General features: G+C 44.1%; 1 protein-coding gene across 1 annotated transcript in view; it reads right to left on the bottom strand.

Moving 5' to 3' along the window:
- TRPC5 (transient receptor potential cation channel subfamily C member 5) overlaps positions 1-17,481 on the bottom strand; it is a 79,617-nt gene that overhangs the window by 7,471 nt on the left and 54,665 nt on the right. Inside the window, exons 6-9 of the mRNA XM_051968152.1 lie at positions 13,380-13,575; positions 2,998-3,204; positions 2,751-2,792; positions 586-675 (exon numbers count right to left, since the gene is read on the bottom strand). Of these exons, the coding sequence (XP_051824112.1) occupies positions 586-675; positions 2,751-2,792; positions 2,998-3,204; positions 13,380-13,575 (535 nt within the window). The remainder of the gene's footprint in view (positions 1-585; positions 676-2,750; positions 2,793-2,997; positions 3,205-13,379; positions 13,576-17,481) is intronic.

Genomic DNA, 17,481 nt, shown 5'->3' with positions numbered 1-17,481 from the left:
AAGAATAGGTGATGTTTGTTGAGACCTTTGGTAGACAGTACCTCCATTTTACAGAGGAAGAGAAGGTCTGGGAGGTATAATAGCTAGCCTAGGAAATGTTAGAGATAAACTTCCTGATGCTAAAAATGTAAAACTGAGTATTATTTTGACCTTGGTCATTCTCAGGACAGGACTGGCTCTGAAATTGGAAAATTGGCTTTTGGCGTCTTTCTATGTCCCCTACTGGTCTCTCTTTTGCCCCTTCTCTGTCCAGCTCTACTTTTGGTCTGCAATCCCTTCCTAGAGGTATCTGTATTTCAACCAGGACTCATGAAGACAGAAACAAATGCATTTAAGGCTCAAAGGAATGAATCGATAATGGTAGGATATATAACGGGTGGGAAAAGTGATGTTTTTGGAGGCAGAATGGCATGAGATTGGTATTGCACAAATATCTCCCTACTCAGTGCTGAACTGCAGAGATCTCTGGGGGAGGCTGTGAATGCTAGCTGTCTCACTGTGTACAGATAGGTCATCTCCCACAGAATACAGAGGGATAAGTTGGGCTCTCTGTGGTGAGAAACATTATTGGCAAGCTCAGATTACCTTAAAGTTTTCTTCTGTCAGTCCATCATTTGTTTTGGAGCTTCTGATCATGGCTGCGACGTATCTTTTCACCAAATTCCGTATCACTTCCTGGAACATAAAGCAGAAAGTGCACTCACTTCCTTCCTCTTGCCTAGCTAGCTCTCATCCTGGGATTCTCTGCTATAGTAGTTGACCAAGAATTCAGCAGAAATAGGTTGAATCTCAACTGTACCAGTGGAGCTTCTGTTTGGGTCTGGAGAACATGGTCATGGATAGAGACTCCTAAAGCTACCTGCCAAATCCATCTTTTTAATTCAAATGTGTTTCCCGTGGCACTTAACTCTGTTGCTGTCCAGTGCATGTACAGTATAATATTGTGACTAGAGGGACTCGAGTTTGGGGCTTTGGCCTCTCAAGTGTGACCAAAGGGGTCCCTGAGGTAGAGCTGATCAGGTCTGGGAGGGGTCCTGGGACTTATCTAGCCTTTGAATCTTGGGGGTGGGGCTATCACCAGGAGAGCTACTCTGGGCACAGTAAAGTACAACAGGCCCTGGAGGAGAGGTAGGTGAGTTCTGGATCAAATGGTAGCTGCAAAGGGCTCTGGGCCACAGATCACATATTCCATGGTAGAATGTCAGCTACTGGAGGGCAGAGATGTATGTTTTTTTTTAAAATTTGGTTTTTATATCCTTGGGTGCCTTGAACAGATTGGGCACTTGAATGTTTATCGCACTAGATGGGTGTGTATTCGTGAATTTAGAGTTTATAGGACTTTTAGTTCAATCCTTATTTCATAGAAGAAACTGATTTGTGGAGAGGGAGAGGGGACTTTGCTCAGTAAGTGGCAGAATTGGCATTTGAACGCAGATTCACTGAGTTGAACTTAAGAGCTCCTCTTACACTAAGAATAGCTGTCTCTACCCCCTTCTAGACAAACCTTCCATGTGGGCAATGGGACAATGTCTTATCTAAATTTGCTATTGCGTCCCTGTCCAGGGTGCTGACTAGATGGCCGGAAGAATCCCCATCCTTCCTCCTGGATGCCCACCTGTCTTGTCCTATTGAACTTCTTCCCATTAGCTTGTCAGAGGAACCCTCATGGTATGAATATCCCCTAGCTGGGTAACTGCTGATGATCCAGTCTAAGGCTAATTCCAGTGGGACCATCTTTATATTTGCAGAACAGTTGGGGTAATCAAGAAACCTCAGTTGCTGCCACTGACTCTCATCATTTGAATCCATGGAAGCTGTCAGGAAATGTTGGTGGAATATTCTTGTTTCCTAAAACTATCTAGGGAATTGTGGAAACAATAGTGTGTGTGTGTGTGTGTGGGGGGGGGAGAACCCCTCCCAAATCAGGTATTTTCTGCTTTTCTTGCTCAGGAAGCCAGACCTAGTTTTTACCCTTGGTTTGGACCCTTGGATCTCTATAGAGAACTCTCAGTGTGGAAAAGTTTTTCACTGATGCAGATAGGGAACACATCTGGACTTAATGAGCTTAGAGAGTCACCTGGGATCAATGAGAAATGAAATAACCTGCTAGGATGTATCAAGAACTTGCACCCCCAGGGCTTCCTGACTTCAAGGTTTGCCCTTTATCCTCAATAACATGGAGCCATCTGTATAATAAGTAAAAGCTAATCTTGTATAGGAAGACTAACTGCTGAGTCTCCTGACAATTCTCCCACCCTTTGTATGACATTTGAGTGTGATTATTCTCTGCTGGGAGGAAATGGGAATGGGTTCTCAGGGTTGCTGGAGCATCTCAAAGTAAACTGTCCAATTGTTGAATTAACATCTGCATTTTGGCGTAGCCACAGAGGGAGAGCTAAGCCTCTAATTTTATTTTCCACTGGATCTAATCTCTCTCTCTCTCTCTCTCTCTCTCTCTCACTCACACACTCTCACTCTCTCTCTTTCTCTCTTTCTGGATGAAGTCACTTCCTCTCTCAGGTGCTAACATTCTACGTGCATTCCATTTTCAGAGTGATATAAAGGTAGGTTTTAAATTGCAAAATCAGTCTACGTGGAGAGGAAAATTAAGCCCAAGATGAGCCCCCAGCCTGTTGGAGTATCCTGCTCGTGGCAGAAATGGTGTTATACAACCAGAGCAGATGTTGCTTCCAGACTGTGGGAGCTGGTCAGGAGCTCTTGTCCTGCTGCCTGATGTTGTAGGGCCTTACCTGGTAATTCTGATTTTGAATCAAGCTGTCAGCATGGCGTTCCTAGAATCACAAATGAACACGGGTGTTATGCTGGCAGCCCCCCCCCCCCAGGAAATTACCACTTTCTCCCCAGGGCCAAGGAAGGCAGTAGGCCATGTACTCAAAGCTACAGGCTAGAGAGAGTAGGTGCTGCCCAGGACTGGGGAGGTTACCACTGAGCCTGATTTTATGAACTGTCCCCCTCTCCCCCAAGGAGCAGCCTTACAGTGAACATTTTCAGGTTGCCATGCTTCCTTCCGTTATTTGCCGAGCCCCTGTTGGCGTAAAAGTGCCTGTGGAACCACTGGCCCAGGTAGCAGAAGGACTTGGGGCTTGGGATGATATTGAAGGGAGGTGGTAAGGTGGCCCCTTCATCAAAGTAACTCATCCAGAGCTTGGTTCGGGCAAATTTCCACTCAATGTCTGCATGATCCTGCATATGAGAGAAGAAGCCCAAGGATTAGGTAGATGACACCACAAAGAACAAGTTTCCCTTTTTGTACTTTATCCTAGGCCATGTGTGACTAATTGCCTTGTCGCAGAATCCTAGGACCATAGATTTGGAGTACACGGTGACCTCGGTCATTATGTAGTCCTCCTCGGAGAGGTAGATGAGTCATCTGAGACAGTGAGAGAGAATATCTGGGACTGGAACACAGCTCCACTAACTCCAAAGCCAGCCGACTTCTTTGGCTATAATATCGTGGGTGCTAAGACCCATGGGGGATTTGTGAAAGGAAACAGGTTGGTGTTCCATAGTTGGGAACGGACCAAGGTAAATCTCTCAGAATCTTGGATGCAGAAGGGGGAGGCTGCAATAGGACTTTCCCTCTCCTCCCCCCAAGCCCCGAATTGACCGAGTCTGTTTGCTGTGTGTCTCGTCTTGCAGAGTTCTGTGACTAAGCCCATTTTAATTAGTTTCTTGGGTGTTTCAATATTTCAAGAAAGTGGCACATTTGATAGGCCATGTGTAATGGCTGGGTTTGTCAAGAGACAAGTAGCTCATTAGTTGGAGATTGTATTTGTGTATTTCCAAAGAGTAGACAGTCCCAATCACGTGTTGGTGTTCCACTGGGCATTTGTCCCAGCCTAATATCCATACTGTAATTGTCTCCCAGGCTAAGAACCATTGTCTCCGTAAGATAGCAAGGGAGTGGGATGGGGAGAGGAGAAATCAAAGCCATTTTCTGTCAGTTTCTTTCTTTCTTATTTCAAATTCATAACCAGCTCCACCTCCTTCAGAAAGTCTCAAGATTCTAGGAATCGGGGTTAGGGACCATCAGAGTAGCTAAGATTGATAGCGGTTTGTAAAGTACTTACCATCACCTATTATCTCACTTGACCCTCATGATGACCCTGTCAACTAGCTCTGATAAGCCTTTCAAAACTGGGAGTGCAGAGAGCAGGAAGTTAATAATTGGTTCGATTATAATACAATAATGATATATAGTAATGATAATAATGATAATAATAATAATATAATAGGTTTGATTCAGACCTAGTGAGTTCTTGCATTCTAAAGGAAGGACCATGTCTAGTAATGGTACACTTAACATGACATGGGTTATTGGGCAGCTTGTACAAAAAGGAAATGCTTTGGGTATGCAATCTCTCTCATAGGTGCAGAAAAAACCAGATTCGTCTATAGAGATGATGTCTTTCCTGGAGACACGGGTCTTCTAGACTGTGGAGACTACCCACTTTCTCCTCTTGATGAGTTTGTTTTTGGTGAGTGCACATAAGACCCCCGGTGAGGGTGGGGGACATCCGTGCTGGAGCATTTGTTCCTGATGAGGCAATTTTCCTCGAGATTTTGCTCCCTTCTGAGTTGTAGCCTTGGACAGCTGAGAATTCTGGAAGGGGACTTTACAACAAAAATGAAGCATCCTCCATACGTCATCGTCTCCTCCTCCTCCTCCTCTGCCAAGATCTTTGAGAATCCCGACTCCATCATCTAGGTTGATACTTATGCCTCCTAACCATGTCATCAACCTAGATATATATTGTTATCCAAATCACTGCTCAAAATGACTTTTCGCTAAAGACATCCTACAGTATCCTATGCAGTTACCCAGCCAGGGGATATTCATACCATGAGGGTTCCTCTGACAAGCTAATGTGGGAAGAAGTGTATGTCCTCCATATGCGATCTACTCTCTTGCCTAAATCTGGCAACTGGCACAGCTTTGTGGCACCTCGGTGCCCAGACTGTTAGTGAATGCTGGATAAGTCCAGGATGATTCGTTGTCCTTTCAGATTGGCACTACTGGATTTCATTGGAACTTTGAACCACGTCTTTAACTCTCTTTGGGGCAACATTACTCAGTGATTGTGGTATAGAAGTACTGGGATTGGGCACAAGACCCATAGCTAGACAGGGCTTGTGTTGGTACTTCTTCCCTACTCCTCTCCTGTCTGAGTGGCACGCTCTTCCCATACAACTGTTTCTGTCTTGTGTATATGGATATTTCATGATAGAGCAGTTCATGGCGAGTACCACCCATGTGTCATCAAATATAGATCACTGGAATTTTTCAATATAGACCCCCCACATTGAAGCTGAACCATCAACTCATACTATTTTCAGAAGAGATCTTAGCTCTCGAACCAAAAGGAACTTCTAGAGTTTCTGCAGGGCTCCATGTACAGCCAAAGCCAGACAACCAGAGTCTATTTCCTTCTGGTTATACATCTAGGAACTCTTCGAGAAGTAGTCTTTTCAAAGTAGTGCGTGTTGATCTCCATTCAGTGTCCATAGTTCCCTCTCTGGATGGCAGATGGCATTTTGGTTTTGCTTTTTTTTCCTGCTGAGGCAATTGAGGTTAAGGAATTAACACAACTAAGAAGTGCTAAGTGTCTGAGACCAGATTTGAACTTGGGTCCTCCTGACTTCAGGGCTGGTGCTCTATCTGCTGTGCCACATAGCTGCCCCACAGACGGCATTTTCTATCCTAAATTTATTGGGATTGCCTTGGATTATTGAACTGCTGAGAAAAACCAAGTCCATCATAGTTGATCATCATATGATCTTGTTGCTGGCTACAATACACCCTTTTTCTAAGAACCACAATTATCCATCTTAGTATTGGTTGATCGTTCAGCATCAATGTGGTTAGGATGTCTTTAGTGAAAAGTCATTTTGAGCAGTGATTTGGACAAAAGTATATATGCTAGGTTGATGACATAGTTAGGAGGCATAAGTATCAACCTAGATGATGGAGTCGGGATTCTCAAGGATCTTAGCAGAGGAGGAGGAGGAGGAGACGATGACGTATGGAGGACGCTTCATTTTTGTTGTAAAGTCCTCTTCCAGAATTCTCAGCTGTCCAAGGCTACAATTCGGAAGGGAGCAAAATCTCGAGGAAAATTGCCTCATCAGGAACAAATGCTCCAGCACGGATGTGCACTCACCAAGAGCAAGCTCATCAAGAGGAGAAAGTGGGTAGTCTCCACAGTCTGTGGTGGAGGGCAGGAAAGTGCAGCATCAGAGTGAGGAGCATCCGTGGACTTTGTGTGTCATTGCAGGGCTAGTAATTTGTCTGAGGATACTTGTATGTTTTGGGGGTGACCTTTCTGGTGGGAGACAAATGGTGTTGGCATTTCTGTGATTTTGTGTAAAGAAGCACGCACACACCTACCCACCCCTTGGGACTGCACTCAATTTGAGTGAGAGAAGAAAGGTTTTAAGGTTGGCACACTGGGGGGAAAAGATGGAGGAAGGTGGGGGTAGCCAGGGAGGAGGAGGCGGCGGTGGCGCAGGCGGCGGTGGCGCAGGCGGCGGTGGCGCGCGCGGAGGCGGTGGCGGGCGCGGAGGAGGTGGCGCGCGGAGGAGGCGGAGGTGGCGCGCGGAGGAGGCGGAGGTGGCGCGCGGAGGCGGTGGCGGCGGTGGTGGCGGAGGTGGCGCGCGCGCGGAGGCGGTGGCGGCGGAGGTGGCGCGCGCGCGCGGAGGCGGTGGCGGCGGAGGAGGCGGAGGTGGCGCGCGCGCGGAGGCGGTGGCGGCGGAGGAGGCGGAGGTGGCGCGCGCGCGCGGAGGCGGTGGCGGCGGAGGAGGCGGAGGTGGCGCGCGCGCGCGGAGGCGGTGGCGGCGGAGGAGGCGGAGGTGGCGCGCGCGCGCGGAGGCGGTGGCGGCGGAGGTGGCGGAGGTGGCGCGCGCGCGCGGAGGCGGCGGCGGAGGTGGCGCGCGTGGAGGCGGCAGTGGAGGCGTGCGTGGAGGTGGTGGTGGCGCGTGGAGGAGGCGGCAGCGGCGGTTGCACGTGGAGGCGTGCCAGTGTGCTACCATGAGTCCCTTTCCTGTCTGGCTCAGGACACACACCCACACCTTCTTGGGGCTGCACTCATCTTCAGCCAGAGAAGAAAGGGTTTAAGGTTGGCACACTGTGGGGAGAGGCGAAGGAGGAGGAGGAGGCAGCACAAAAGGTGCTGCAGTAAATACTTTCATCTGGAAATATTTTTGTCTTTCATGCAATATTTGCCATTTTAATTTTTTTATTATGTTTGCCAATCATGAGTCATGGTAGAACCTCAAACTTTTTTATTTTGCATTTCTTGTATTATTGGTGATTTAGAATGTCCTTTTATATGTTGTAGATACTTGGTGTTTCTTTTGATTCTTAAATATTTATATTAAATCTCTATGCTGTAGAAGAGACCTTTCTCATATATATTTGCTGCAAATATAAACTGATTCTCTTCTAATTCTAGCTGTATTGATTGTGCTTATACAAAATCTTTGCTATTTTATGTAATTTAAATTGTCCTTTTTGTATTCCTTTGGCCACAGTTATCCCTCTTTTAAACATCCTTCTATTTCAGCTCCTCTTTCCATTTTCTTTTAACTGTTCCCTCCCTTCTCTCTCCACAATTTGTTCAAATATTCAAAAGTTGATGGGGATTTACTTTGTTTCCCAATCCTTGCTATTACAAAAAGTGGTGTTATAAATATTTCTGTCTACCTTGGACAGCTCCTTATCTTTTACTTTCATCTGGGTATATGTTGAGTGGTATTGTTGGGGTTAAAAGACACATGGTTTTGTAAATTGGAAGATCTGATTACAAAATGTTTTCCAGAAAGATTGAACCAGCTTAACTTCACCAACCATGCGTTTATGAGTAGCTGTTTTTCCATTTGCCTTCCAAAATTTTCCTTTTTCATCTTGAAACTTCAAAGTTGTTTGTTTGATTTTTTTTCTAATTACTAGTGAGTTATAGAATTTTTGCAGAAGGTGGTGGATAGCTTGTATTTCTTCTGAGAAGTTCTGGTTGACGATTTGACTAACTGAGAGTCATGATTTAAAAAAAATTATTTGAAAATAAATTTTCAAATAAAATTTCTACAACATCTTAGGTAAAATGTGAAAGAAGTGATTACAGTAACCAATAATTTGGAGAGAATCAGAACTCTTCTCTTCTAAAGTCCTGATTCTAAAAAAATCAGTCTCCTGAAGGATATTGCTGACAATAAGATTAAGTGTTGGAAGCTGTTGTGTTCTGCTCTTTGAAGAGTTTGTCCACTGTGAGCCTGCCACCGTGATTGTCTTGACCTTATAGCTTCTGCATGATTTAATCCCTTTATTAATATCTCTCCAACCTTTTTTGTTGTCTCAGAGCCTTGACCTCTAGATTCTTAAACAGGAGCTCCACCCTAACAGAGAGTTCTCTGTTAGAACTCTGATGGTGAGCTGACTCTCCCTTTAGCAGAAACCAAATTTTATCTGGGTAAGGTTACAGTGTTGTGTCTATTTATCTGTTTTAAATGCTGCAGCTCTCTAATGTTCACTCTCACCAGCATGGGGTCCTCTCAAACAGGCTTGTGGGGATAGAGTGCCTACAAATGAAAGCCTTTTCCAAAGAAGGCTTTAAAAAGAATTCCCAGTTTTAATTAAGTTTTTGGGTGTGCTGACAGAGAGGTGGGGAGCTGCCTGAGGAAATTTTGGGATCAGAAGGCTGGATGAAACAGGAAAGCTGTAGGTCCCACCTCTTGTAAAAACTACAAGTTAAATTAAAAAGCCTTCTTAAGGTTTTCGGGCTAAGAAGCGTTGAAGGAATTGGACTAAGTATAGGATTGGAGTATGTAGCTGAAAAAGAAAGTTTCTGAAAAGACATAGGAGGCAGACAGGTAAATATTAACAAAAAAGCAGAGTAGAAAGTTCTCTCAAGAAAATTTTAATTTCAACTTTTCATTTTGGTTTATCTCTGTGTTTATGTCTGTGTGAGATCTGCTAAGATTAGCTTATTAAGTAAGGGAACAGGAAAAGCAGGGAGGGAGGAATTGGAGAAAAACGACAAGATTATTTTTCTGCAGCTCTAAGCTTGATAACATCTCAGACCAAACAGCCTATCATCTCAACTGAAGTTAATTAATGAGCCACCTAATAACACTTGGATCATATTTAAATTAAATCTAGAGAACTGTCTTGCTTACCCCCCCTGCCAACAATATATCTGACATTTGCAAAAATAAGTTTTTTTTTTCCTTTTAAGACACTGATCAGGGTTATTATAATGCCTTAAATGCAATGACTTTAGGATTTCAGTAGTTCATTTAAAATGTATGTTAATGTTGTAAAAGCTGTTTTTTTAAAAAATATAAATAATGTTGGTAAAAATCGTAAGAGAAATCCAGTTCTCTTGATCTGTAAATTACCAAGTGTTAACTCCCGATTCTAAATGGTGAAGAGAAACAATACAACATTCTCGGTCTCCTTGTTGTATCATTTCTCTTCACCATTTAGAATCTGGGGTTTTCTTGGAATTTGGAAAAATGTTTCTGTCAAAGAGGCAGTCAAGCTTTCTTGAAAAGTGTAAAGCTGAGACAATTAATGATTTTTACTAACCATCTTGATTTGCTCGAGTTCCCCCACTCTTCAGAGGACACCAGACTCCTGGGAATCAGAATCGGCCAAGCAGGAGACGGACAGACAGAGCTATCCCTAAGCTAGGGACATGAGAAATTCCTTGCCATATTTGCTTGCTGAACCTATTCTAACTGTACTCCCAAGTATATATGTCCATCTTCTTAGGTTATATCTGAGCATTTATTTCCTCTGACTGTCCTTTTGAGACTGAACTCTGAAAAAAGTTGATATAAGTAGTATTTTGGGTGTCAAAATGGAGGGCGTCACAAATTCTAAGGCCTTCTTGTTCCACTTGGAATTTTTATGGTGGAAAGAAGAATCTGATAAGAACTTTTTCCTAAGTATGATACAATTTATTATAATGAAAATCGATTCTAACACTACCACTTTTAAAGTCTTTGGCAGCAGATTAGCTGAAAACGGCAAATCTCATAATATGAAATACTTGGAATTAAAAGCTCCTATGGAAAATATAATACTGAATAATTGAAATTATAGAGTGAGGTTCTGTATGATAACATTTGGAAAATAGATACAGATGTAATTTAACTTACGATGGTCTCATTTTAAGTAAAATTTATTATTTATTATGATGATACTATATAAGGAGATAGATATGAACAGATTCACTAGCCTTAGAGCTCAAGTGTTGCTTCCATTGAGCTGCTGACCTTTCTTTCTCAGGAAACCTAAGAATGAAACTCAGAAAGAAAATGCACAGTCCCACAAAAAAGTTTTCTGCTCAGACAATAAAATCTAGCTAATCACAGTAGGTTTGAATGTAATTGTTATTAACATCCATCAAATCATTACAGTTAATTAGCTTACAAATACCATTTAGCAGTCCTCCTAAAAATCACAAAAGGTTTTTTACTTAAACCTTCCTAAAAGTGTTTCCCTTTCTTGAAAACAGCTTACAACTTATCCTGATGTTATAAAGGATAATCACTCAACTCTTCTGAGGTTAGACCTTTAAACTTTCTCTCTCTGAATTCACCCTTAAAGCAAAAATAAAGACAATTGACACCAACTTTTGATAAATTCCAATTTAAGTAACATAAGTTAAGTGACTGCTAAGTGTCTGAGACCAGATTTTAAATGACTTCAGGGCTAGTGTTCTAGCCATTGTACCACCTGTTATTTTTATTATTTTTACATCAGTCTCTTAAGACTTAAATCCACAACACAAAAGAATTAAAGAACCGCCCTTCTTAATTCATTTTTCCATACACAAAATCTGTCTCCTTGGTTCTATATGCTAGGCTACTTATAGTGATATAGGTCTTGAGGATCCGTTTTGATGCTCTTATAAACATGTCCCTACTTATAATTCTCATAGTATATTTCCATGATCAGATTTACAAAGCTGTAAATCTATTAAGTTGTGAGGTTAAAGTCAGGAATCTCTTTTGGTTTAGGGATTAGGATGTTAGTGAAGACAAGTAACTTATGAGCTATCTTGTGTCACCTTAACAGGAAATCTGATTTTACTTATGTTTATTTAATGTGTGTAGAAATGTTTACAAACTATTTGAGTTACTTTAAAGATGTTCTCGTTGTTTAAAGGAGCCTATGTTTACACCCATTTGAATGTGATTAATAACCAAACGTGCTTTACCGTAGCCAATTTTTCGCATAAGTTGTTGTCTGCATACAAAATCATTTGGGTAATGCTGAACTCGGGGATGAGAGAGCATCTACTCAGCATGGGTACTCATGATTTCAAGTTAAATTGTGAAAATAGAGTCAATACTTGTTATCTAAGATCAGTGATTCTTGAGAGAAGAATTCACCTGAGCTCTGGTTAACAGACACTATTCTGAGTCTGATGCCCAAAGTATGATCATCAGGGATTCTCCAGACTTACTTTCCTTAATGTGACATTTCTTCTGGGAAATAGCCTGCCTGGCTCAATGCTCAATTTTGCTTATGTCCCATTCTTCTTTTATGGGAGATTTCTTTAATCATTTCAAAAGATCGGTATGAACACAATATTAAATCTTTATCTTATAGGCTACTATAAGTACTCCAATAAGGTGACATAAGTAGTCCTTTCTGTATTCTAAATTCTACATATAGAATATTCTACATTCTGTGTTGTGATAAGGGAGCCACCTGCCAGTGGCTGCCTTATCACGACAATTCCATATTCTAAACAGCTAAGTATTTAGCCATGATATCCGTTGATAGTTATATATTTCTGTGTAAGTCAAGGTCTTTAATTTCTCGCGATGGTATGGGGATGATTAGGCAAATGATGCAAAAAAGGGAATATTCTAAGTAACTGTTCTGTGTTAAGGAAAGGAATATCAGCATAGTTGGTGATCTTGGGAGAAAAATGGCTTGTGTTCATCTGTAGAGGGCTGAAACTCTGAAAAAGGTGTGTCTCAGTCATGCAACCGAACACTTAAGGCTAATTACCTATTCGATGTGAGACAATGACTCTATCAGCATATGTTTGGAAAAATGGCTCTTCTCACTGTTTGGTGCTTACTGAATGTTTCCTGTTAAGATAATCGTAGAGAAGGATTTGAGGGTGGGGTGAGAGAAGTTGGTGACTTTGGACTAGAGAATCCAGGATACATCATTGGCAAGGCTCGTGGCAGTGTGTCTGTCTCCTTCGCTTCTCCCCCTAAAGACCAAGGACTTTAATTTATCCTGATTCTGGCTGACCCCGAAGGCCTCCGAGGAACTAGGCCATACTTCACAGTCATCCACTTTCGTTAAGAGTGTATCCACTTGCTAGAAGTTGAAAATGTTTTATTATAAATTACTTGATGTACACTGTTTTAAAAAGGATTATTTTTATGTTAAGAAATAAGAAATTTTGAGCAGGGAGAGGCACTTCTACAAGTGATGTGAGCCAGAGAAGAACTGCAGGACACTCAGAAAAGCTGGAACTAGAGATGATAGCTGATCCAGATCTTCAAGTGAGAATGTATGGAACAAAAATCAGTGGACATTACTTGGATGAAGTAATGCTCTGAGACAGAGGAGTCGGAAAGGTAGAAGTGGGGGATAGGGAGAAGGCTATGGCTTTAAAAGGCAGCTGGGTGGTGCAGTGGATAGAGTAAGGAGGCTCTGCCATGGCTAAATGCCCACAATCTATTCTCAGAGTGCCTGCTGTTCTTTCTCACAGAAGCCAAAGTTTAAAAAGGAGAAAGCTTTCACTGTGAGAACGCAGGAGAAAAGGGCAAGAAGGAAAACGGGCCACAAGATCCAGTGAACTCTTGAGGTTAAGCAGAGGAAGGACAAAGTAGGGCAGGAGGGTCCTTCTGACTGGTGTAGGAGGACATCCTGGTGGCTTAGGAACCCAGAGAGATCAGGGAAGCCTGCTGAATGTCCTCGACATGACTGTTGAATATAGCTTACCTAAGAGTGTGGCAAAGCAACAAATTCTGTCATCGTTGTTGGGGAAAAGACAGTAAAAGCATGGCTACATTCAAAACTAGCTGATGTAAAACAGGCAGCTGCTCCTCAGTCTAGGAGTCCACTTCCCAGTTAATAGATTTGGATGACTAGCAGAGATTGGGAGTTGGAAAAGAACTGAGCGGTAATCTACTATGACCACATTGTGTGGTAGAGGAGGACTTGGCTGAAATCACCCAGGTAAGAAGCGACCAAGTGGAGACTTCAACCCAAGTCCTCTTGGTGATCCTTGGCAGTCAGGCAGCCAGAGGAGAGGGTACCTTTTGTGTTTTGTGTTTTTGTTTCTGAAGTGTGACGCGACGTGCCGACCGGGTGGCGTACTCACGGCAATGAGCTGGTAGGAGTTGTTCATCATGGCGATGAGCATGTTCAGCAGCACCACCAGGGAGATGACATTGTACGTCCCAAACATGGTCGCCCCCACGAATTCAGTGAACTCGTGCCTGGCTTTGACGTTGGTGACATAGAGATTCAGAAGTCCAAACACCGACCAGAAGAGTGACTGAAGGGTTTCAAAAAGCCTGAAAGACACATAGAGCATTGCTGTCTAACTCGCTCTGGAGGGGCAAGAAATGGGGTGGTCTAATGCTATCCCTCCTAGGGAGGAGCTGGTCTATTCCCTTGAAGTTGGCCATCCAGCTGCATCAGTGCATTCCCTCTCTCCCTCCCTCCTTCTGTCTCTACTTCAGATAAAACCTTTCCTCACCTCACTATGGGAGAAGAAACCTTGAAATCAAAATGTACTGGCTCCCAAGTCCCAAGTCCCAAGTCCCAACTCCACTGAAACTCAGATTTACATTAATCCCATTGTGTTGTGCTGTAGGTACTTAGAATTTAAGTTCCTTGAGAGCAGGGATTGCTTCATTTTTTGTATTCGTATCTGGAACAGTGCCTGGCATACAGTAGGCGATTTATAATTGTGTGGTAATTGAAGGATTGATAAGCTTGACCTATTTTGGCTCTTAAAAATGTTCACTCATGGCTCAGTGACCATTTACTCCCCAGGATTTAAAAGGTTCCCACAGGGGGAAGGGAGCAGGTCATCCTAGGGCTCAGACAGCTTTCTTCATTGCACTGTCTCCCCTCACCCCAAACCTCTGCTTCCATTTATCTTACTGATGGAGCAGCACACCTAGGAAGAGTCATGGGGGACTCTTCCTAGAGTTCCCCGTGGGGGAAGCCGAAGCACCAAGGTAGGTGGACACCTCCAGCCCCAGAGATGAGGTAACCGGACTCCAAGTCTGGCTGAAGGGGAAAACAAAGGCCTTTGGCCCTAGGTCGTAGGCTCCTGGGATCTGGAGGACTATTGGACTGATGACATGGCTAGGGGTCCATTTGGCCTCTGACCAGAGCCCTGCTCCTCCTTTCCTGCCTTGCTGCTCTCTCAGGTGGGGGGCCATTCTATCTAGGGCATGGCGCCGGAGGAGGCTGGAAAGCAGTCATTGTTCACTCAGTGGGGGGTTTTTAGCACTGCCGCCAGCCCCACGTGGCTCCCACACTGCACCTCTGGATCTCCAGGGCTGGAAGGAACAACCGCTGCTCAAAGCTTTACAGTGAGGGAAACCAGAGAGGACAGAACCCCTATTCTGACTGAGCAGCCCATTCCTCTTTGGGAATGCTCTCTGGGATAGGAAGCCCCTGATCTGGGGCCTAAATCAGCCCTTGTGTCTAGCTCCTATGGAGGCACATTGATCCGAACTGAAGGAAAGATGCCCATTTGGTGAAATCTTGGGCATTAGACAGCAAGGGTAGAGGGGGCAGGGAATGTAGGAAACATTCGAAGCCTCTGCAGCACCTCTTACACGGTGCTGGCTTAGTGGCCATTTACTCCATGGGATTTAAAAGGCTGGCATGGGGAATAATAAGGACTACAATAGCTAACACTATGTGCCAGGCAACCCATGCTAAGTATTTTCTAAATATTATTTCACTTGATATGTGCAATGAGTCAAAGGGATAGGTGCTGTTATTTCTCCCATTTTACAGATGAGGAAACTAAAGCAAACTTGCTAGGGAATGTCTCCGGCTGGATTTGAACACGGCTCTTCCTGATTACATAGTGATATATAGTGGCTGCCCTTAATGCCCTAGCCGTGGCAGAGAGATTAAACTTGGGCAGAACCAAAAGTAACGGCTAGAAATTGCAAAAAGACCAACTGAGGTTACACATCAGGAAAGTCTTCCTAGCAATTCAAACTTCCCCAAAGTAGACTGGGCTTCTTTGGGAGGTGGAAGGTTGTTGACCACTAGATCAGCCTTGGGAAGTAACGGGCTTGGTCAAAAAGAGGTGGAAGGGCAGCATGGCAAGGCTGTTGCTCACACGGGGGCTGAGCCAGACAGCCTTTCAATTCAGGAAAATAAAAAAACAAAAAACAAAAAAACTCATTCACTAGGAGCCGCTGTTGTGAAAACAGGTTCCAAGGGTTAGCATTAAGTCAAACTCAAAAGCACTATGGGAATGTTAGGCTAAGTGGGAGAAGTCACTTCTCTGTCTCTTTCTGTCTTTCTGTGTCTGTCTCTTTGTATCTCTCTTTGTTTTTCCTTCTGTCTCTTTCTAGCTGTCTTTTCATCTCTGTCTCTCTCTTACTTCCTGTCTTTCCATCTCTCTTTCTCTGTCTTTTCTGTCTGTTTTTCCTTCTCTATCACTCTTTCTTTTTATCTGTCTTTCCATCTGTCTCTTTATCTCTGTCTCTTTCTCTGTTTTTCCTTCTCTGTCTCTTTGTCTTTCCATCTCTCTGTTTTTCCTTCTCTGTCACTCTCTCTTTCTATCTCTGTCTTTCCTTCTCTGTCTCTGTCTTCTCTTTCTCTCTTTTTGTCCTTTCTCTATTGAGGCCTTTTCTGTAGCCATTGCTTAGTAACACAATCAGGAGTTGGATTAAAAATGCAGCAGGATGGAGGCTGGGAGGGGCAAGCAAATCACATTCAAACTTTTGTGCACCCCCCAAAAATTAATTTAATTAATTGAGGGCAAGCCAAGGAAAGGGGCAGCAGCTCCCGCTCTCGGTCCCCCAGCTGTAATTTCCTGTATGACAGGTGTTCATTGTCGTCAGCCATCCTGCTGGGCATGTGATGGGCACACAATGGCTGCCAGCGTCAAGGCTGTTACAAATCACTGAGCCAACCTCCTCTTGGACACTGAATAAACTTCCTAAGTGTGGGCTGTATAAAGAGGCACTTAGGTGGGGGGCTAGCCTCCCGATGGAGCCTCCTATTCATGTGCTCCCTGCCCGCTAATGCCTTGATGGGAACAAATGGCACTCCCTGGGGTTTGTGAGCTGAAGGGAGGAGGAGGTGGGACCTCACAGCCAGCGTGGGGAAGTGTGAGGCGGCTCCGGTTCCATGGCATGTTCTGACACTAAGGGATTAACTCCAGCTTTGCCCCCTTTCTTGTAATCCCATTTTCCAGAGAGGGCTGGGCGGTCCCCAAGAGGGACTTCCCTGGGTGATGACCACTGGGCTGAATTTGGGTGGGGAGGAGAAGATGGCCCATGAAGACAGTTCAAGCTTTCCTAAAGAGAAGGGGCAAACAAAAACCAAGTTTGGACTTGGTATTCTGTCTAGACTCTAGACTTGGGATTCTTTTCTTGTTGTTTGCCCGAAATACCACTTGTCAAAATGGAGTACAGAAAAGGCACAGCCTCCCACGAGCAGGTACAGTGAGATCAGCCAAAGGGATGGTGCACTTCGGACGTTGGCCCTGAGAGCCAGGAAGGGGTTGGGGGTGCAGAGAGAGTCATGAGTCTGGATGACGGGTTCTGCCGCTCCCTTTTCCCAGCAGGGTTGGGAGGGAGACACAACGAACTCCTAAAGGGCACACTCTCTCTTGGGTCATCGCCTCCATGATGGATGGGTTAAAGGCACTGGGGCTGAGTTGCCCCACTTCATCTATTGGTTAAGCTCTGAATGGGGAAGTTGGCTCTGCTAGAAACCAGTTCAAAGAAACAGGTTGGCCCGGGCTGCAATTGAACTCGGTGGGCTGCCTTTTTGAGTCGCAGAAATAAGCCAGCCCCCAGCAGTCCATTCATTCCCTTCAAAGACAAAGGAAACAACTAGCACAGTCTCCGTCCAGCTCTCCAACAGAGAGCGAAGGAGAGAGACATTGAGAGAAATGGAGAGAGAGAGAGACAGAGAAGGAAAAAGAGAGAAAGAGATGGAAAGACAAAGGCGGACAGATGGAAAGAGAGAGAAAAAGAGAGACAGACAAAATGGTAGAAAGAGGAAGGCACAGAGATAGAGAAGTAAAAACAGAGACTCGGAAAGAAAGAGACATAGAGACACACAGGGAGAAAGAGAAAGGCAGAGAAACCAACAGACACACACAGAGAGATGGAGAGACAGAAAGACTGACAGAAATGGAAAAATAGAAAGAGAGAAACAGAGACACAGAGAGATGGAAAGACAGACAAAAAGAGACAGTGACAGAGATA

This window comes from Antechinus flavipes, chromosome X (genome assembly GCF_016432865.1).
Source record: "Antechinus flavipes isolate AdamAnt ecotype Samford, QLD, Australia chromosome X, AdamAnt_v2, whole genome shotgun sequence".
NCBI lineage: Eukaryota > Metazoa > Chordata > Mammalia > Dasyuromorphia > Dasyuridae > Antechinus > Antechinus flavipes.
Note: the sequence above shows the minus strand (reverse complement) of the source record. Positions and strands in the feature narration are given on the sequence as shown.